Source organism: Oncorhynchus tshawytscha, linkage group LG09 (genome assembly GCF_018296145.1).
Source record: "Oncorhynchus tshawytscha isolate Ot180627B linkage group LG09, Otsh_v2.0, whole genome shotgun sequence".
Taxonomy (NCBI): Eukaryota; Metazoa; Chordata; class Actinopteri; order Salmoniformes; family Salmonidae; genus Oncorhynchus; species Oncorhynchus tshawytscha.
The window spans coordinates 57,874,429-57,892,400 of NC_056437.1; the positions used below are offsets into that span (position 1 = coordinate 57,874,429).

The 17,972-nt window shown below is 42.9% G+C and overlaps 1 protein-coding gene across 1 annotated transcript in view; it reads left to right on the forward strand.

Moving 5' to 3' along the window:
- LOC112258336 (serine/arginine repetitive matrix protein 3) overlaps positions 1-17,972 on the forward strand; it is a 143,424-nt gene that overhangs the window by 78,967 nt on the left and 46,485 nt on the right. Inside the window, exon 2 of the mRNA XM_024432648.2 lies at positions 9,393-9,694. Coding sequence (XP_024288416.1) covers positions 9,405-9,694 — 290 coding nt within the window. The 5' untranslated portion in view covers positions 9,393-9,404. The remainder of the gene's footprint in view (positions 1-9,392; positions 9,695-17,972) is intronic.

Here is a 17,972-nt window from a genome sequence, read left to right on the forward strand (position 1 = left end):
TCTCAAAAGTGAGGTTACAGGTTTATCAACTTTCAAAGCAGAATTACCTTCCCATTGTTCCTCAAATGCAGCGTATGATATACAATTTTGTAACTCTGTCTTCTTTTATCCAAAATTATTTCAAATTTTGTTACATAAGACCAAATCAAGGCATCAAGGCGGTCAGTCACAAATAGATTCAGTGATGATTTCTCCTGCTGTCCTGCCACCTTTTCTGTCCTATCAGTCGCACGCACGCACACACACACACACACACACACACACACACACACACACACACACACACACACACACACACACACACACACACAACCAAAAATATCCACCCTTCCAGAAAAACTCATCCAATAGATAACCACCCATACAGACTCAAACTTGAATTGATGTTGGACAACTCAGACTTAGGATGCATGTGACAAGGACCACAGACTATCATAGACTACAAAGGCAAATCCAGCTGTGTGGTGCCCTCCGAAGCCTCCCTCCCAGATGAGCTTAACACATTCTATGCTTTCTTCGAGGCAGACAATACCGAACCATCCAGGAAGACTCTCGCTGCTCTGGACGACCAGGTGCTTTCGCTCTCCGAGGCTGACTTGAGGAAAACTCTCAAAAGAGTGGAAACTCCTAATGGCGCCGGCCCAGAGTGTGTGCTGACCAGCTGGCGGGCATCTTCTCGGATATCTTCAACCTGTCCCTGTCCCAGGCTGTAGTCCACACTTGCTTCAATAAGACCATCATCGTCCCAGTGCCCAAGAAAAACAAGGTGACATGCCCAAATGACATTCCCGTCGCATTCACCAGGTCATCATCAAGTGCTTTGAGAGGCTGGTCTTGGCCCACATCAAGGCCAGCATGCCAGGCACACTGGACCCACTCCCGCTCCAAGAGATCCACGAAAGATGCCATTTCCATCGCTATTCACACGGCCATAACACATCTGGACAAGAGAAACACCTACTCTACATGACTGAAAGTATGTGGACACCTGCTCGTCGAACATTGCATTCCAAAATATAACAGCCTCCACTCTTCTAGGAAGGCTGTCCACTAGATGTTGGAAAATTGCAGCGGGGACTTGCTTCCATGAAGCCACAAGAGCATTAGTGAGGTTTAGCACTGATGTTAAGGCGATTTGTCCTCGCTCGCTGCCGGCGTTCCAATTCATCCCAAAGGTGTTCGATGGGGTTGAGGTCAGGGCTCTGTGCAGGCCAGTCAAGTTCCACACCAATCTTGACAAACCATTTCTGTATGGACCTCTCTTTGTGCACGGGAGCATTGTCATACTGAAACAGGAAAGGGCCTTCCCCAAACTGTTGGAAGCACAGAATCGTCTAGAATATCATTGTATGCAATAGTGTGTCACGGATCCCTCCGGAACTGTCACTACGCACACCTGGTCCCCATTTCCTTGATTCGTAATTGTATAAGTGTGCCCTTTGATCACCGTGTTCTTGTTGATTATTGTTACAATGTCCGTTGGTCGTGTGAGTAACTGTGCTGTGTTGTTTTGGCTTTCGTGCCACTTGTATTGCACAGATGATTACGGTTATCATCCCATGTGGTATCATTGTGCACTTCTGTTATTTATTCGAGGTACTCCTTGCTCTTTTCTTTGGGTTTCAACCCTGTGTTTTGTATGCGTGTTTGTTTGGTCTTCGTCCCCGTGCCTGTAATTTGGGTATACTAAAAAACCCTGTTAAGCATTCCTGCGCCTGTCTCCTGATCCTTCATACCAACGTGACATGTAGCATTAACATTTCCCTTCAGTGGAACAAAGGGGCCTAGCCCGAACCATGAAAAACAGCCCCAGCCCCAGTGTTGCAACCGAAGACAGACGACTTTTACACGCTACACACTTCAGCACTCAGCAGTCCCGTTCTGTGAGCTTGTGTGGCCTACCACTTCGCGGCTGAGTCATTGTTGCTCCTAGACGCTAATTTATATCACACTGATAGTAAGAGCATGTGGATATAATCATCTGGTCCTCTGTACTTCAGTTGGTAGAGTATGGCGTTGGTGCTTGTGGGTTCGATTCCTGGGACCCTTGGTAACAAAAATTAATGCACGCATGTCTGTACGTCGCTTTTGATAAAAGCGCCTGCTAAATGGCTTTTATTATTACAGTATATTACATGTAGGCCTAGTATGTGTGACCGATATACTTCAGTCTTGCAAGCAACCTTCTTCACCCTTGAAACAATGGATAAAAATGCCTCCCCATCAGTAATAGTTCTCAGATAAACTCCCAGAGGAACAGGACTCACACACAGATAACTGTTGTGTTCTGCCACCTTATCAGCCCCCTGACAAGCCTCTTTCTGCAGTGACTGTTTCATTTAAACAAATTAAACAATTTAGTTGTTAACTTGAGAGAAAGGAAACATATTTTTCCATGGTCTCTCGTGGGAACAACAGGAAATGACCAAGGACCACCAGACATAACTAACTGGATTTACATGATGTGTTCATGTGGTGAGGTGTTATGTTCCCATCACCGTCATTATTTTAGACCCAACACCTGGGATCTGTTGGGGCATTTCTGCCGGATTGGATCATCTGTTGTTTTCACACAGTTTTTTATTTGACATGTTCATTTTAATGTAGTTCCAGTCTGTTGTTGTCCGTACAGACTCCGGTACAGAGTTGCAGTCACTAAAGTCCTAAACTGTTCTCTCTGCTACCGCACGGCAAGCGGAACCGGAGTGCCGAGTCTAGGACCAAAAGACTCCTTAACAGCTTCTACCCCCAAGCCATAAAACTGCTGAACAGTTAATCAAATGGCCACCTGGACTATTTACATTGACCCGCCTTTGTTTTTACACTGCTGCTACTCGTTGTTTATTATCTATGCATAGTCACTTTACAAATTACCTCCACTAATTACCTCCACCTTTACAAATTACCTCCACATTGACTTGGTACCGGTACCCCCTGTATAGAGCCTCATTATTGTTATGTAATTTTCTTTTGTTACTTTTGTTACAAAATAAGAAAATACATGTTTACTTTAGTTTATTTAGTAAATATTTTCTAAACTCTATTTATTTCTTGAACTGTGTTGTTGGCTAAGGGCTTTGTAAGTAAGCATGTCACGGTAAGTTCTACACCTGTTGCATTTGATTTGATATGATTTGCAGGGAGGATACATTATAGTGTCAGCGTTGTGTGTGGCCCCCCATGGTGCTTCAATGAGATGAGGTGATCTGTTCGTGCCTGTGTGAGCGTGCGTGTGTGTGTGTGTGTCACCTGGGGCGAGCCAGCGGCTCAGACATTTGGGCCATTGTGCACGTGAATAGCATGGGTAATGGCATCCAGCATCCAGCCCTGTCTCCTCTACATTGTAGGCTGATGTCAGAGACAGACCCAGGCCTGGTCTGCCCCAGGCTACTGGCAACAGCAGATGCAGTAGACTGATTGTAAAGCAAGGAAGGATGCTGTTATTTAGTAAAGACAGGACATCATAGGAAGATTGTCTTGTTGTTGTGTTGTCTACCTAATATAAAAACAGTTATGGTCACTCAACACAGTCACAATTTATTTACCGGTGTGGGATCTTAATTTGACCAGTTTCTCTCAGCTGGATTCATGCAGCAACAGGAAATGTGAATTAATGTGGGAATTATAATTAATGGACATTTTTGATGGGGTTGATACATTTTAGTTAGGGCAAATCATGTCTGAAATTTAAATTGGAAATTGCAAACTTTAGAAGCCTTTTTAAATCTTGAATACACTACAAGTTTGCATTTCCTGCTGTACAGGACATTTCCTACAACAACAGGGTGATCAAATGAAGATCCCACGTCTGTATTCTCATATCTCTCTTCAACGCCAGCCTGCTTGTCCTGTTCCAATCCTGCTCACCATATGGCAATTACAGGACAGTTTTACCAAACAAACAGACAAGAGTTCATGTCCTCCTTGGAATCTTCTTCAGGGCAAGTGAGTGTGTGTGTGTGTGTGTGTGTGTGTGTGTGTGTGTGTGTGTGTGTGTGTGTGTGTGTGTGTGTGTGTGTGTGTGTGTGTGTTTGTGTGTGTGTGTGTGTGTGTCTGTGTGTCTGTGTCTGTGTCTGTGTCTGTGCCTGTGTCTGTCTGTCTGTCTGTCTGTCTGTCTGTCTGTCTGTCTGTCTGTCTGTCTGTCTGTCTGTCTGTCTGTCTGTGTGGATGAGAGAGACTGTCACAGAATATCAAGTGGTGATTTACTGTAAAATAGATTCAGTGGTGATTTCTCCTGCTGTCCTGCCACCTGTTCTGTTCTATCAGTCAGTCACACACACACACAACACACACACACACACACACACACACACACACACAGACACACACACACAGTTAACAGAGTCACGTCACTGTGAATTCACAACACAGCTTGTTTACCAACGCACAGCTCCCCAAAATCAAACATCATCACTATAATGCTACTTTACCCAGCATAATCAGAGACAGAATCAAGACTCACTGTTGCCTCTCAACAACGAACGAAACACATCACTATATACAGTAATGCTGTTTTACCCAGTCAGTGACACACCAAAAAACTCCATTGGAGGTTATACATACAACTATCTTTACACTTGAAAAGCTTCTTTCCAAAATGCTAACATTTTTCTTTTCACAGCAAGGGGCTGTTCGATGACCTTATTTTTTAAATATATTCTTTTCATCTCTCAAAAAAAAATCGTGTTTCATGTCATATTTTTGTGAAACGCTATATCGTCTCACTCTCAGATATTTTTTTTATTTGATCTTTTTTTAAATCGGCAAGTCAGTTAAGAACAAATTCTTATTTTTAATGAAGGCCTATTAACAGTGGGTTAACAGCCTTGTTCAAGGGCAGAATGACAGATTTGTTACCTTGTCAGCTCGGAGATTTGATCTTGCAACCTTTCGGTTACTAGTCCAACGCTCTAACCACTAGGCTACCTGCCACCCCAAATAAGGAGTACTCCTAGATTTTACACAGTCAAATGTAACAAATAACTACAAATTATAGATATGTGACATCTATATTTAATCAAATGTAAAAAATGTTTTAAAAATGTATCAATTACAGTAATATGAGATCTGTATGTAAAACATTTAAATTTGACATTTAAGACATTTAGCAGATGCTCTTATCCAAAGCAACTTACAGTATTCATCTTAAGATAGCTAGGTGAGACAACCACATACATTCAAATATAAAGTATTCCATTAGCAGCTAAACAATGGATATATAGCATTTTTTTACAACAAAAAAAACACATTTTAATAAACATCTCAAATCTTTGAATACAACATCTGAGAAAACTAATATTTTACTCACTCGTGAAGGTACCCATAAGAAATTATTTCTGGTGAAAAAACACAAATGTGAAAAATTGGTGGATTTAGCATTTTGAAAATGAACTCTTCACTTGATGCAGTCTCTCGTGACAGACTTGTTCTATTCTATGGTACTGTAGCTGACCAGCAAGCACGCGAGATTTGGGTCTGGGTGCCAAGATTACTTACCGTTGCTATGCTGATTGTCATCGAAGGCTAAAACTACAGAGCTTTGGACAGGGATTGGGCACTCAGAGATGATGGTCTACACTGACTACACTGAGTGAGTATTACATCATTCTCATCCCCTAACTCTCTCATCCCAGGCTGATCACTAGAAATACACTTCTATTTTGTACGTTTGAAAAGGTCCTGAGAACGTCTATATATGCCTTCTGCTCTGCTCACCAAAAAAAGTGCAACTATTGCTCAGCACTGGCATGAACTCATGATGCTCAGAGGCAAAGTGCACTGCTCAGACTGAAATGTGCTGTTCTGTCCACTGCGTCACAGCAGTTCACAATGCTCTAGCAAGCCTTTCCCAAACCGTAGCCCTAACCTTGACCAATCGTAATTCATATCTAAACTTAACCCTTTGAGTTGTTTCTGTTTTAGCCCTGTAACCTCGCAGACTTAACCTTGTGACCACGCTTAATTAATGCGTCAAAAATAGACATTAATCCATAATGCACAGGATTTGAAACTATGAGATCTTGTTACCCATCCTCCCCTAACTCTCCTATCTGTGACAGTGATGAAGTGCCCTGGCTGGGCTTTTCTGACTCCTCAGTGAAAAATGAAGCCATTAGTTTTGCAGGACCAACCGGTGCTGGGGTAGGGAGGGAAGATGTGTCTGTGTTGTGCGTGTGTTGGAATGTGTGTGCTCTTAGGCATCACACGCCTGCATCACTAACCTATCCATCTCAATCACAACCCCAGTCTGAGCCTAGCCAGAACAGGACAGCATTCAGATGTGGAAATGTATACATCCACTTGTATTGTGAATGGAACTTTGCAAGTCACATTGATACTTAAAGACATGTTCTGGAACTTTGGCGACTACAATATATATTTTTAAGTCTCCTGCTTTGGGCTGGATTTGTCGATGTGTAGTTCATTCATGCATAATCTATGAGCACAATTAGTTTTACCTCAATTTACCACAAAATCCCTAGTTTGAAAGCGACTGTTTTTTTGGAAGCTGTGCTGCACCATTTTCTATACATTTCCACTTACGTGGGCCAGCCCCCTAGCAATTCGAGTTCTAGCCAAATAACTTACATTTTTCGGGGACCACTTTTGGCTTGTGAGCGCTACTTTCACTGTCTAAAAAGGAAAAAAGGATATAAATGTACAAGATTTTTTACTTTAAAACAGTATTTGAATCTAGCTTTTTGACTACAGCATAGTGTCATGACGTTGGCCTGGGGGTAGGTTTCTTTCCCCCTTCTTCCTCTGTCTACCCTACTGATGTTACATTTGCAAACCCCTTGGTTAACATAGAGATTCTGGGAACATCAGAAGGTGGGGGGAAATTAACTATATTCTGGTAATCCGATCAATTGAACATATGCGGTGGTACTTAATGAATATGATGTCAGTTCGGTTGTCATCTGAGACATTCTCATCAATGATAAGATGACATAAACTCTACAGTGGAAAGTCTACATATCAGAGTTATCGGATTCACATGGAATTGTTGTTCAATTTAAATGTTTGAATATGAAATTATTCGTGATGGGATGAAATGTGATTTTAGCTTCTAAAAGGTGAGATTTGGGTTTTCATAAGGTAGGGCTCTGCTCAATCAGTGGCCCGCCCCTGTGAAGGGACATGGGCTATAAAACTTTTCAAACACGCCCTCCCCTCCCTTCCTATATAAAGCCTTGACGACAATATAACCTCCTGTTCCGAGGATGTGAGGACGACGGTCCGATTTCAGAATGGTTCAGATAATAACTACAGAACGAAGCCAACATCAGTGTGAGCTTTGGTTGCGAATGGTATGAACTTTGAACTCTTATTCACTACAGAAGTGATACCTCCTAGCCGTTGAGTTAGCAACAGCAGCTGCAAACGCAGGTTAGGAAGGAACAGACAGAGTATCCCGTCTACCACACAACGACGTTACTACAACGTATTCAATTTACCACCAGAGACATTCTTCAAAGGACAAAGGACTCGGTTGGGCAACACGGCCTTCCATCTACCACCAACCTACCGAAGCGCAGCTCAGAGTAAATATTTATTGCATTTTCCTTTTCCGAATGGGCGGTAATTTAGAATGCTTAAGATACTGTTAAGATTTTGTATTGCTGATTCAACTTGTTAGCCAGGGTTCGTGCAGATATCCAAGAATTTACAACTTTCAGATGAGACTGAATTAAGATGACGATTAATATTGACTGCTATTGATGTAAAATATTACTAGGTCTTTAAGAGTTTATTCGGAAGATAACAGCTCTATAAATATTATTTTGTGGTGCCCCGACTCTCTAGTTAATTACATTTACATGATTAGCTCAATCAGGTAATATTAATTACGGAGAAATTATTTTATAGAATAGCATGTAATATCACTTAATCCGGCATAGCCAAAGACAGGACAATAGCGATCCATTTTTGTTTATATTCAGTCTTTGTTGTGTGTTCAACACATGTCCAAACGTACACATTATCTGGGTGTTATAGTATGTGTGAGTGATTTTCAATATCCTCTCACTCACTGCAGGCTAAGCCAGGGCCTGTATCCACAAAGCGTCTCAGAGCAGGAGTGCTGATCTAGGATATGTCCATGCAATCTTATTCATTATGATCTAGAAGTCAAACTTGATCCTAGAGACTTTTTGTGGATACGGGCCACAGTATGTCCTGAAGGGAGTCATATTTCCCCAGCTTTCTCCTCTCCTCTCCTCTCCTCTCCTCTCTCCTCTCTCTCTCCCTCTCCTCTCCTCTCCTCTCCTCTCCTCTCCTCTCCTCTCCCTCTCCTCTCCTCTCCTCTCCTCTCCTCTCCTCTCCTCTCCTCTCCAACTCATCTATTAGGCTATACTTTGTTTATGTGACCTTGATCTACAGTGTGTGTACAATCGGTGTCACGAGACTTGTTTGTCCTACAGTATAGATCTGTCAGCTACTCTAGTGTTGACGCATGCATGGACCAGAGGCTGCTGCTGCGGCTGCTGTCGGCGGCCGGTTCGGTTGGTAGTGATGCATGTCGACATGTGCCTACGATCCAAAATAACCCTGACTGTGTGTGTGCGTCTGTGTGTGAGAGAGTGTGTGTGGTGTTGCTCAGTTAAGGGAAAAATACTTCATCCTGTCCAGAGACATAACCATCAAAACTACCACAGCAGCAGCTCACTTTTCTGTGATGAGGAATACAGTACAGTACTATTTGCATGGTTGGCTTAACAGAATGTGTTATGAGAAGCCAAAAGTCTGAAACAGGTAATGAGGGGCTTGTTAGGAACGTCCAGGATCCGCCTATTGTTTGCCATCTGAGGAGACAGAGCAGTTTAGAAAAATGTGAACCTCTCGCACCTCAGGAGCCTGCCATCCCAGATTCTGTTACGCTTATAACAGGCCTCCGACCTCCCCCTAATCATCCCCCACCCCTTATCTTAACATACTCTACATTAGCCATTGTAACAGAGTTGGAAATGCATCCTTATACAGTTGGAAATGCAAATAAATGCATTTGTGTGAAATATAAACTTAAAGTATATGCCAGGTAAACAATTGAACTGGTCCCACTAAACCCCCCGTCTCTCTCTCTCTTGCTCTCCCTCCCTCCCTCCCTCCCTATCTATCTATCTATCTATCTATCTATCTATCTATCTATCTATCTATCTATCTATCTATCTATCTATCTATCTATCTATCTATCTATCTATCTATCTATCTATCTATCTATCTATCTATCTATCTATCTATCTATCTATCTATCTATCTATCTATCTATCTATCTATCTATCTATCTATCTATCTATCTATCTATCTATCTATCTATCTAATCTTTCTCCATCTCTCTCACTATCTCTCTATATCTCTCTCCTCTGTCTCTCCTTCTCTGTCTGTTTCTACAGAGCATTGTGGCCATGTACGATGGGGCGAGGGTGCCTTCCCCCCAGGACAGTGTCAACGGTGTGCCCCCTGCTGCCGTGAACCTGGCAGGAACAGATGCGGGGTCAGGCGGGTCAGCGTCAGTGCCCACCCCGGCCGTGCAGCCCAAGCCAGAAGAAGAGGAGGGGCCTGAGGTGGAAGAGGAGGAGCCCAGACCAGAGCCTGTACTGGTGAAGAAGGCCCATAGGGAGATCCTAGACCACGAAAGGAAGAGGAGAGTGGAGCTGAAGTGCATGGAGCTGCAGGAGATGATGGAGGAACAAGGGTGAGTTAAGTTTAGTTAAGTTACAATACACACTGGGTTTACATTTGGAGGGATACACCCTTGTTTGGATGGTCTCTCATGTAGACATACGCTAGAATAGTTTGGTGGATACACAGCATAGGTTATGCCTTGGTTATTGAAGATTTTTACATGGGCAGGAATACACATTGGAATCTTAAAAAGCCATTTTTACATGCTCACTTCAGGTTACACGATGAATTAGACTCCTGATAACAATGAGACATCAAGATGCTCTAGCATGGAGAGAGAGAAACCAAATATACCAAACAGACAGAGCCTTCAGGTTCTACCCTTTAATAATGATCTATCGCACAGCATTTGATGCACATTACCATTCTAATCGAACATCTCTGCACTTAAAGAAAATGACAACACAGCACTTCTTGCCTCCAGTCAGTAATGGCTGCCAGTCAGCCTGAGCCAGAGAGCTCTGAGAGTCATTGGAAGACACAGCCACTCTCATTAGCATGTTATCACTCCTCCAGAGCTAAATGAGAGAGAGCCTTAGCGATACACTAACAGCTAGAAGGCTAGCACTACACTATCTACACTACTACCATGGTGGATTTGTGTGGTGACGGGCATCTGCTCTAATCCTCCTAAGGCTCTGGCTGGCTGGCTGGCAGGCTGGGTGTGCGTGCGTGCGTGTGTGCGTGTGTGCGTGTGTGTGTGTGTGTGTGTGTGTGCGCGTGCGTGCGTGTAAACAGGCCTTCAAGGCAGATACTTCAGGCTAGCAGACCAGCCTCATGGAGGGTACACTAAACAGGTGTTCCAGGGACAGACATACTTCTCCAGTCTAGCTGTGACCGTCCTTAATAAGGTGTAGTGTGACCTTGTGTTTGGCTGTGAGGCGTGAACAGAGTTATCCTCTGAGACGACTGCACTGTACACAGCCCTGGTGGAACTCACAGAGGCTTCACACTTCACATTGTCGTGTGAACTAGAAAACGATTGAGCCTCGTCATTTCTGATAGAGGTTTGCCGTGACGTAAGTTATAGCGTCATAATGTTTATGATGGTAGACACTTAAACCCAGAGATATAGCTATTATTTATGAATAGAGATTTTGGATGACACAGCACCAGGATGGCACAGCAAAGCACACCGTTGACACAGCAATGTTACTGGATGGATAGCAGTATGCAAAAATGCAGACCTTGGAATAAAGTTGCCTCAGTACAAAGTGTAGGCTACTCCCAGTTAGCATCAGTGGTGTATGTTTGAATTGCAGGATAGGATAAGCATGTTCGCTAGTACTGCCAAACAGCATTTCTAACAGAAATTGGATCATCATGCCTACAGGAAACAGTGTAACTGTACGCTGAGTGTACAAAACATTAGGAACACCTTCCAAGTACTTAGTTGCACCTCCCCTTTTGCCCTCAGAACAGCCTCAATTCATCGGGGCATGGACTCTACAAGGTGTCAAAAACATTCCACAGGGATGCTGGCCCATTTTGACTCCAATGCTTCCCACAGTTGCATCAAGTTGGCTGGATGTCCTTTGGGTGGTGGACCATTCTTGATACACATGGGAAACTGTTGAGCATGAAAAACCCAGCAGCTTTGCAGTTCTTGACCCAAATCAGTGCGACTGGCACCTACTACCATACCCTGTTCAAAGGCACTTCAATCTTTTGTCTTTCCCGTTCACCCTCTGGATGGCACACATACACAATCCATGTCTCAATTGTCTCAAGGCTTAGAAATCCTTCATTAACCTGCCTCCTCCCCTTCATTTACACTGATTGAAGTGGATTTAACAAGGGACATCAATAAGGGATCATAGCTTTCACCTGGATTCACCTGGTCAGTCTCTTTCATGGAAAGAGCAGGTCTTCTTAATGTTTTCTACACTCATTGTATATTCTCTGGCAGCTGTTTTCCAGTGTGTAGAAGGGTCATTCAAACTGTCCTTTAGGGGAGTCACAGTGAATAGATTGTGTAACATGAGATGCCTAACTGTCACAGGGTTTTGAAGGGTTTTGAAGTGCAACCCCCCTCCTCCAGAGCAATGAACTAATCCATGGCTCCTGCCTGGGGGTCTAGGATAAGTAGGGTCGGTTGCGTCTTAGCAACATTATCATATGTGCCTCTGCCTGGAACCCTATTTGCTCTCCTTTTAGCCCCCCATCCATACCCAACAGTAAGCAGCCAATCTTCCTCCCTCCCAGCCCTCCCTCTCAAGTTAGGTGCCATGCTGGAACCTGGCCTCAGCCTCATTAGGGCTGATAGTTAATGGCGGCTGGAAGGCCATGCCTGGCTGGGCCAGATTGATGTGGCTGATAGGGAGCTGGCTGCCTGGATGTCAGCAGCAGAGGATAGGAGAGCGTCACCACTGCCATCTGTCAGACAGGAAAGGGCCCACTCTCTCTGGGCTCCAGGCGGTCCTCTCCAGGCTCTGGACTAATTGCCTCTGGTTTGATAAATGGGCCATATGTCCAATGGTGAGCCCCAGTGACAGCTATTATAAAGTAGAATCCCCTGACTACCAGTGTGTTTGTTAAGTACGATAGAGCCACGTGTTTTTATCCCAGCCCTCCATATTCCTCCACATTCAGACAAGGCCACTTTAAATGAAAAAAGAGTGGGAGGGATTGGGGAGGAGGGGATAAATGGATGTAGAGAGGGAGATAGAGAGGGAGAGGAGCGCAGGGCTCAGGCATTAGAAGCAATTAAAATGGTGTCAGGAGTCTGTTTTCATCTGCTAGTGGATTAAAGCCAGCGGGTCACCCTCTAACCTCCTAAACACACACACACACACACACACACACACACACACACACACACACACACACACACACACACACACACACACACACACACACACACACTGGCACCCTCCAAGGCCATGGTCAGGAATTAGAATAAAGTGACAGGTTGTATACCAACCCCCCATCATCAGTGCAACTTCCCTACCATCCCCCTCTCACCCTCCCTCCCTCCCCATCCAGGATGTATTAAATCAGTGGATTAATAGTCGGTCGTGTGTTATAGCCTCACAGCATCACCCTGGGAGCCAATTAGAACAGCCAGTCAATTAAAGGAGCCTGCTCATTAAGCTATCTGAAGCCTGCCAGCCTCCCCCATTCACTGGTACTAAAGGCTTCCGCATGTTTCGGTCCGGCTGATGCCTAGCCGAACGAGTGTGCTCGCGTACCTTCGATGTTAGCTTGAAAAGACCTTCACCTGAAAAACAAGAAAAAAGCGGCAATAGTAGAGTTTGTCCATCTTGAGATGACACAGTACAGAGCCAGTATACACTTCCTCAAAATAGTCCGAATTAATCTAAAATAACTCGAGAAATCTGTAATTTATTTGGACGTTTTTGCAGAGGAGATCTTATTTGCGCAATTCTACATCTAACTAGGATGTTTCGAGCAGTATTTCTCAAGGTAAAACTTTTGCATTAAAACACTTCATTGAAGAATCCCTACTGTTGACCAATCACCGACGAAGGGGCGTAGACTTGCCTCAAGACATTTTTTGTGTGCATGAACACACACAAAAAAACCTTGCAGAAGGCCAAAACAAATAAAAACATTCCAAAATGTCATCATAATATACAGTACCAGTCAAAAGTTTGGACTCAAATCAAATCAAGTTTTATTAGTCGCATGCGCCGAATACAGTGAAATTCTTACTTACAAGCCCTTAACCAACAGTGCAGTTAAACTTTGGTTGAGCTGTGCGATTAGCATGATTAGCATTGTGTTTGTACGTAACAAGAACATTTCCCAGAACATAGACATATCTGATATTGGCAGAAAGCTTAAATTCTTGTTAATCAAACTGCACTGTCCAATTTACAGTAGCTATTACAGTGAAACAATACCATGCTATTGTTTGAGGAGAGTGCAGTTTTGAACATGAAAAGTTACTAATTAACAAATTAGGCACATTTGGACAGTCTTGATACATTTTTAACAGATATGCAATGCTTCATTGGATCAGTCTAAGACTTTGCACATACACTTCTGCCATCTAGTGGCCAAAATCTAAATTGCACCTGGCCTGGAATAAAACATTATGGCCTTTCTCTTGCATTTCAAAGATGATGGTACAAAAAAAGGTTGAAAATTGAAAAAAAAAAAGGGACCGATCCTTAAGAGTTACCCTCCCCTCCAAAAACAAATAACCAATCTAAAATACAAAGAATTGGCAAAAATATAAAATACTTACCCTATTAATTTATTTTCACTATTTTCTACATTGTAGAATAGTACTGAAGATATCAAAACTATGAAATAACACAAATGGAATCATGTAGTAACCAAAAAATTGTTAAACAAATCTAAATATATTTTATATTTGAGATTCTTCAAAATAGCCTTGAACAGTTGATGTTGAAATTGGTCTGTTACTTGAACTCTGTGAAATATTTATTTGGGCTGCAATCTGAGGTGCAGTTAACTCTAATGAACTTTTCCTCTGCAACAGAGGTAACTCTGGGTCTTCCTTTCCTGTGGGGGTCCTCATGAGAGCCAGGTTCATCATCGCGGTTGATGGTTTTTGCAACTTCACTTAAAAAAACGTTCAAAGTTCTTGAAATTTTGCAGATTGACTGACCTTCATGTCTTAAGGCGCATGAAAGTTACCATGTTCCCGAAGACATTAATGCCAAAAAACGCATTTTGATAAAAAAACATGTAAAACATTAAAATGGCTCTCCTGTGAAGTCGTGACTTGCGACATACGCAGTTTCCTGAAATGGAACACATATTCTCTTTACCCTCTCGATCTGGTTGGTCTGAGGATAGTAGGCCATGGTCAGTTCGGCAACAATACCTCAGTAGGTACACAGCTCTTTATAGATTTATGAGATGAACCTCGTCAGAGAGAAGATGATCTGGAATTCCAAATCGGGTAAAAATTTCCCTTCGCAGAATGAGGTCAGCAGTTAATCTCAGGAATCTACAAAGAGCTATGTACCTACTGGGATGTAGTTGACAAACTGACCACGGCCAACCATCCTCAGACCAACCTTACCTAGAGGGTATAACCGCACCCTGAAGGGGATGAATGCTTCATTCGTGGGGGATCAGCACACAAGTCAGAATCATCTTCCAGAGTTCCAATTTGTGCTGAACTCTGCTGTCCAGGAGACTTCCGGGGTCACTCACTCCAAACTAAACCTGAGAAGACCACTGAAAGGCCGATGGACAGATACTTGCAAAGTTACAACGTTTCACCTGACTGCTCTATCTCTGATGCAGGCCACCACCACCATACATTTCTAGCCAGAGTGGAGGCCAACAGAATCAAAGCTAAGCAGTGATGGTGCAGAAACCAGTCTTGTGTCTGAGTCCGTTCTCGTCTTCTGTCAAAGGTGGCCAAACAGTTCACTGCAAAGCTGGCTTTGAGATGGAAATTCTCTGGAGAACACTGGGGAAGATGTTCGGATGGTACATACTGTTGATCTAAAGCCCTGCTACCCTATAGCAGAAGAGCTGGATCGCAGGCAAAAGCAACACCGGCAGGAACTCTTCTTGGAGGACTCTGATGAGTACTTCCCTGGTTTTGCTTAGTATGAATCTAGCCTACCAAAGCCTGCATCCTCTCCGTTTCTACAGGCATTGTTTTTTCATGGGGGGAGGAGTGTGGTAAGATCCTGGACGGAGCCTACACCGTGCGCTGCCACTTTAAGAGTGCACCGTCTGTCAGGATGGAGTAAGGAAATATGGTTCTCCTTAATGGGTGTGAGAGTTCTTGGTCAGCATGACAGTTTTCAATGTGTGCACAACCAGTTGCAGAAGCCTTGGTCATTTTCAGAGTGCTTAGATTATAAAAGTTTTGTGTTTGATCGGCTGTTGTTATCGCTCTACTCCTGAAGTGTTTGGAACCTGTTGTGGCCGTTCAAACCTTGATCTCTTGGATTACTAGCAACATTGTTGTGAAGCTGGAGTTGGCCTACAACAACTAAGACCCTCGCCCCCTTCTCTTCTTCTCCTTCTCTTCTCCATCTCCTGTTCTCTGACTTTGGAACATTTAAAGGCCTTGTTTTGTTTTGGCATACAAATACACCCCCCCACACACACACACACTTACACACACACATTCATACACCAACTCACTCTTCACTCTGTGAATGAATACAGATGATTGCAAATCATCTTATATTGATAACTGGGTTCTTTGTTGTCTGTTACCTCTATTAAATTGCCTCAGAGTTGCTCTAATCATTAATATTGTATAAGATATCATTGGTTGGTTTACCCCGTATTGTGACTTGTGTTTATATCGTGTGTCTTATCCATTCTCTCCACTGGCTATCTGGTAAACAGGCTACACTCTAGGCAGTATCTTCTGCTGATGTGTGTGGGTCTGGTAGCAGTACTCTCTCTATCCTACTCTTTTCACATCGGCAGTGTAAATACCTGCCTGGCACCCAAACAAAAATCTGTATCTTTATCCCTCTCTAACAACTATGCTACAACACTGACTTATACTCAACCAAAGTGCTACTCCCTACAGCAGTGTGTGTTGGGGTATATATACAGTGCCTACCCCACTTATTCCACACTCTGTTGTGTTACAGCCTGAATTCAAAATGGATGGCTTTTTTCCCCTCTCACCCAGCTACACACAATACCCATAATGACAAAGTGAAAACAGAAATATTAAACACAGAAGTATGTAATATACATAAGTATTCACCTTCCTGGGTAAGTCTCTAAGGGCTTTGCACACCTGGATTGTACAATATTTGCACATCATTAGTTTTAAAATTCTTCAAGCTTTGTGAATTTGGTTGTTGATCATTCCTAGAGAGCCATTTTCAAGTCTTGCCATAGATGTTCAGCCAATATTAAGTCAAAACTGTAACTATGCCACTCAGAAACATTCAATTTCGTCTTGGTAAGCAACTGCAGTATATATTTGGCATTGTATTTTAGGTTATTGTCCTGCTGAAAGGTGAATTTGTCTCCCAGTGTCTGTTGGACAGCAGACAGCACCAGGTTTTCCTCTAGGATTTTGCCTGTGCTTAGCTCTATTCCATTTATTTTTAGCCTAAAAAAACTCCCTTGTCCTTGCCGATGACAAGCATTTCATAACATGATGCAGCCACCTTCCTCTCGGGCAACTGAGTTAGGAAGGACGTCTGTATATTTGCAGTGACTGGGTGTATTGATACACCATCCAAAGTGTAATTAATAACTTCACCATGCTCAAAGGGATATTCAATGTCTACTTTTTAAAATTGTATTACCAATAGGTGCCCTTCTTTACGAGGCATTGGAAATCCTCCCTGGGTTTTGTTGTTGAATCTGTGTTTGAAATTCAATGCTCGACAGAAGTGCAGTGATCTGTGAGCTACTCTAACAGCTGGTGCTTAAAGCTAGTGAGGGAGATATGAGTCTCCAGCTTCAGTGATTTTTGCAATTCGTTCCAGTCATTGGCAGCAGAGAACTGGAAGGAAAGGTGGCCGAAGGAGGAATTGGCTTTGGGGGTGACCAGTGAAATATACCTGTAGGGTACAGAGATGAGGTAGTCATTACACAATCCTGTTAAACAATATTATTGCACACAGTCCATGCAACGTATTATATTATTATCAGGAGCGGCAGGTAGCCTAGTGGTTAGAGCGTTAGATCGAATCACCAAGCTGACAAGGTACAAATCTGTTGTTCTGCCCCTGAACAAGGCAGTTAACCCACTGTTCCCTGGTACCGTCATTGTAAATAAGGATTTGTTCTTAACTGACTTGCCTAAATAAATTGTTAAATTAAAAAATATTTACGTGTTCTTAAGCACATTTGTAGTCATGATCTTATTTAGGTTTGCCATAACAAAGGGCATACTTTTTTTACTTAATTTTTTATACATTTGTTAAAAAATAAATAAAAGTAAAAATCTATAAACATAATTCCACTTTGACAATATGGGCTATTCTATATAGGCCATGGACATTTTTAAATTCAGGATGTAACACAGCAAAATATGGAAAAAGTCAAGGGCTGTTAACACTTTCTGAAGGCACTGTATGCTAATATCATAGTACAATGACTCCACCAAAATGCCACTAGCAGTGCAAAGTAGCAGTGTGTTATTGAGCAGAGTGTTATTGAGCTGTAATGAACGTTGCATGATTAGTCCCTGTGGAGTGCCCCAGCCTTTCCTCTGTCCTATTAATGGGGGACGTAAAACTATGCTACATACTGCTGACTGAACTCTGGCTTGCATGGTCCTTCATCCACAAAGACCTACAGCATCACCCACTTACTTAGTTAACACTCGCCTTTCACAACGCCACGCT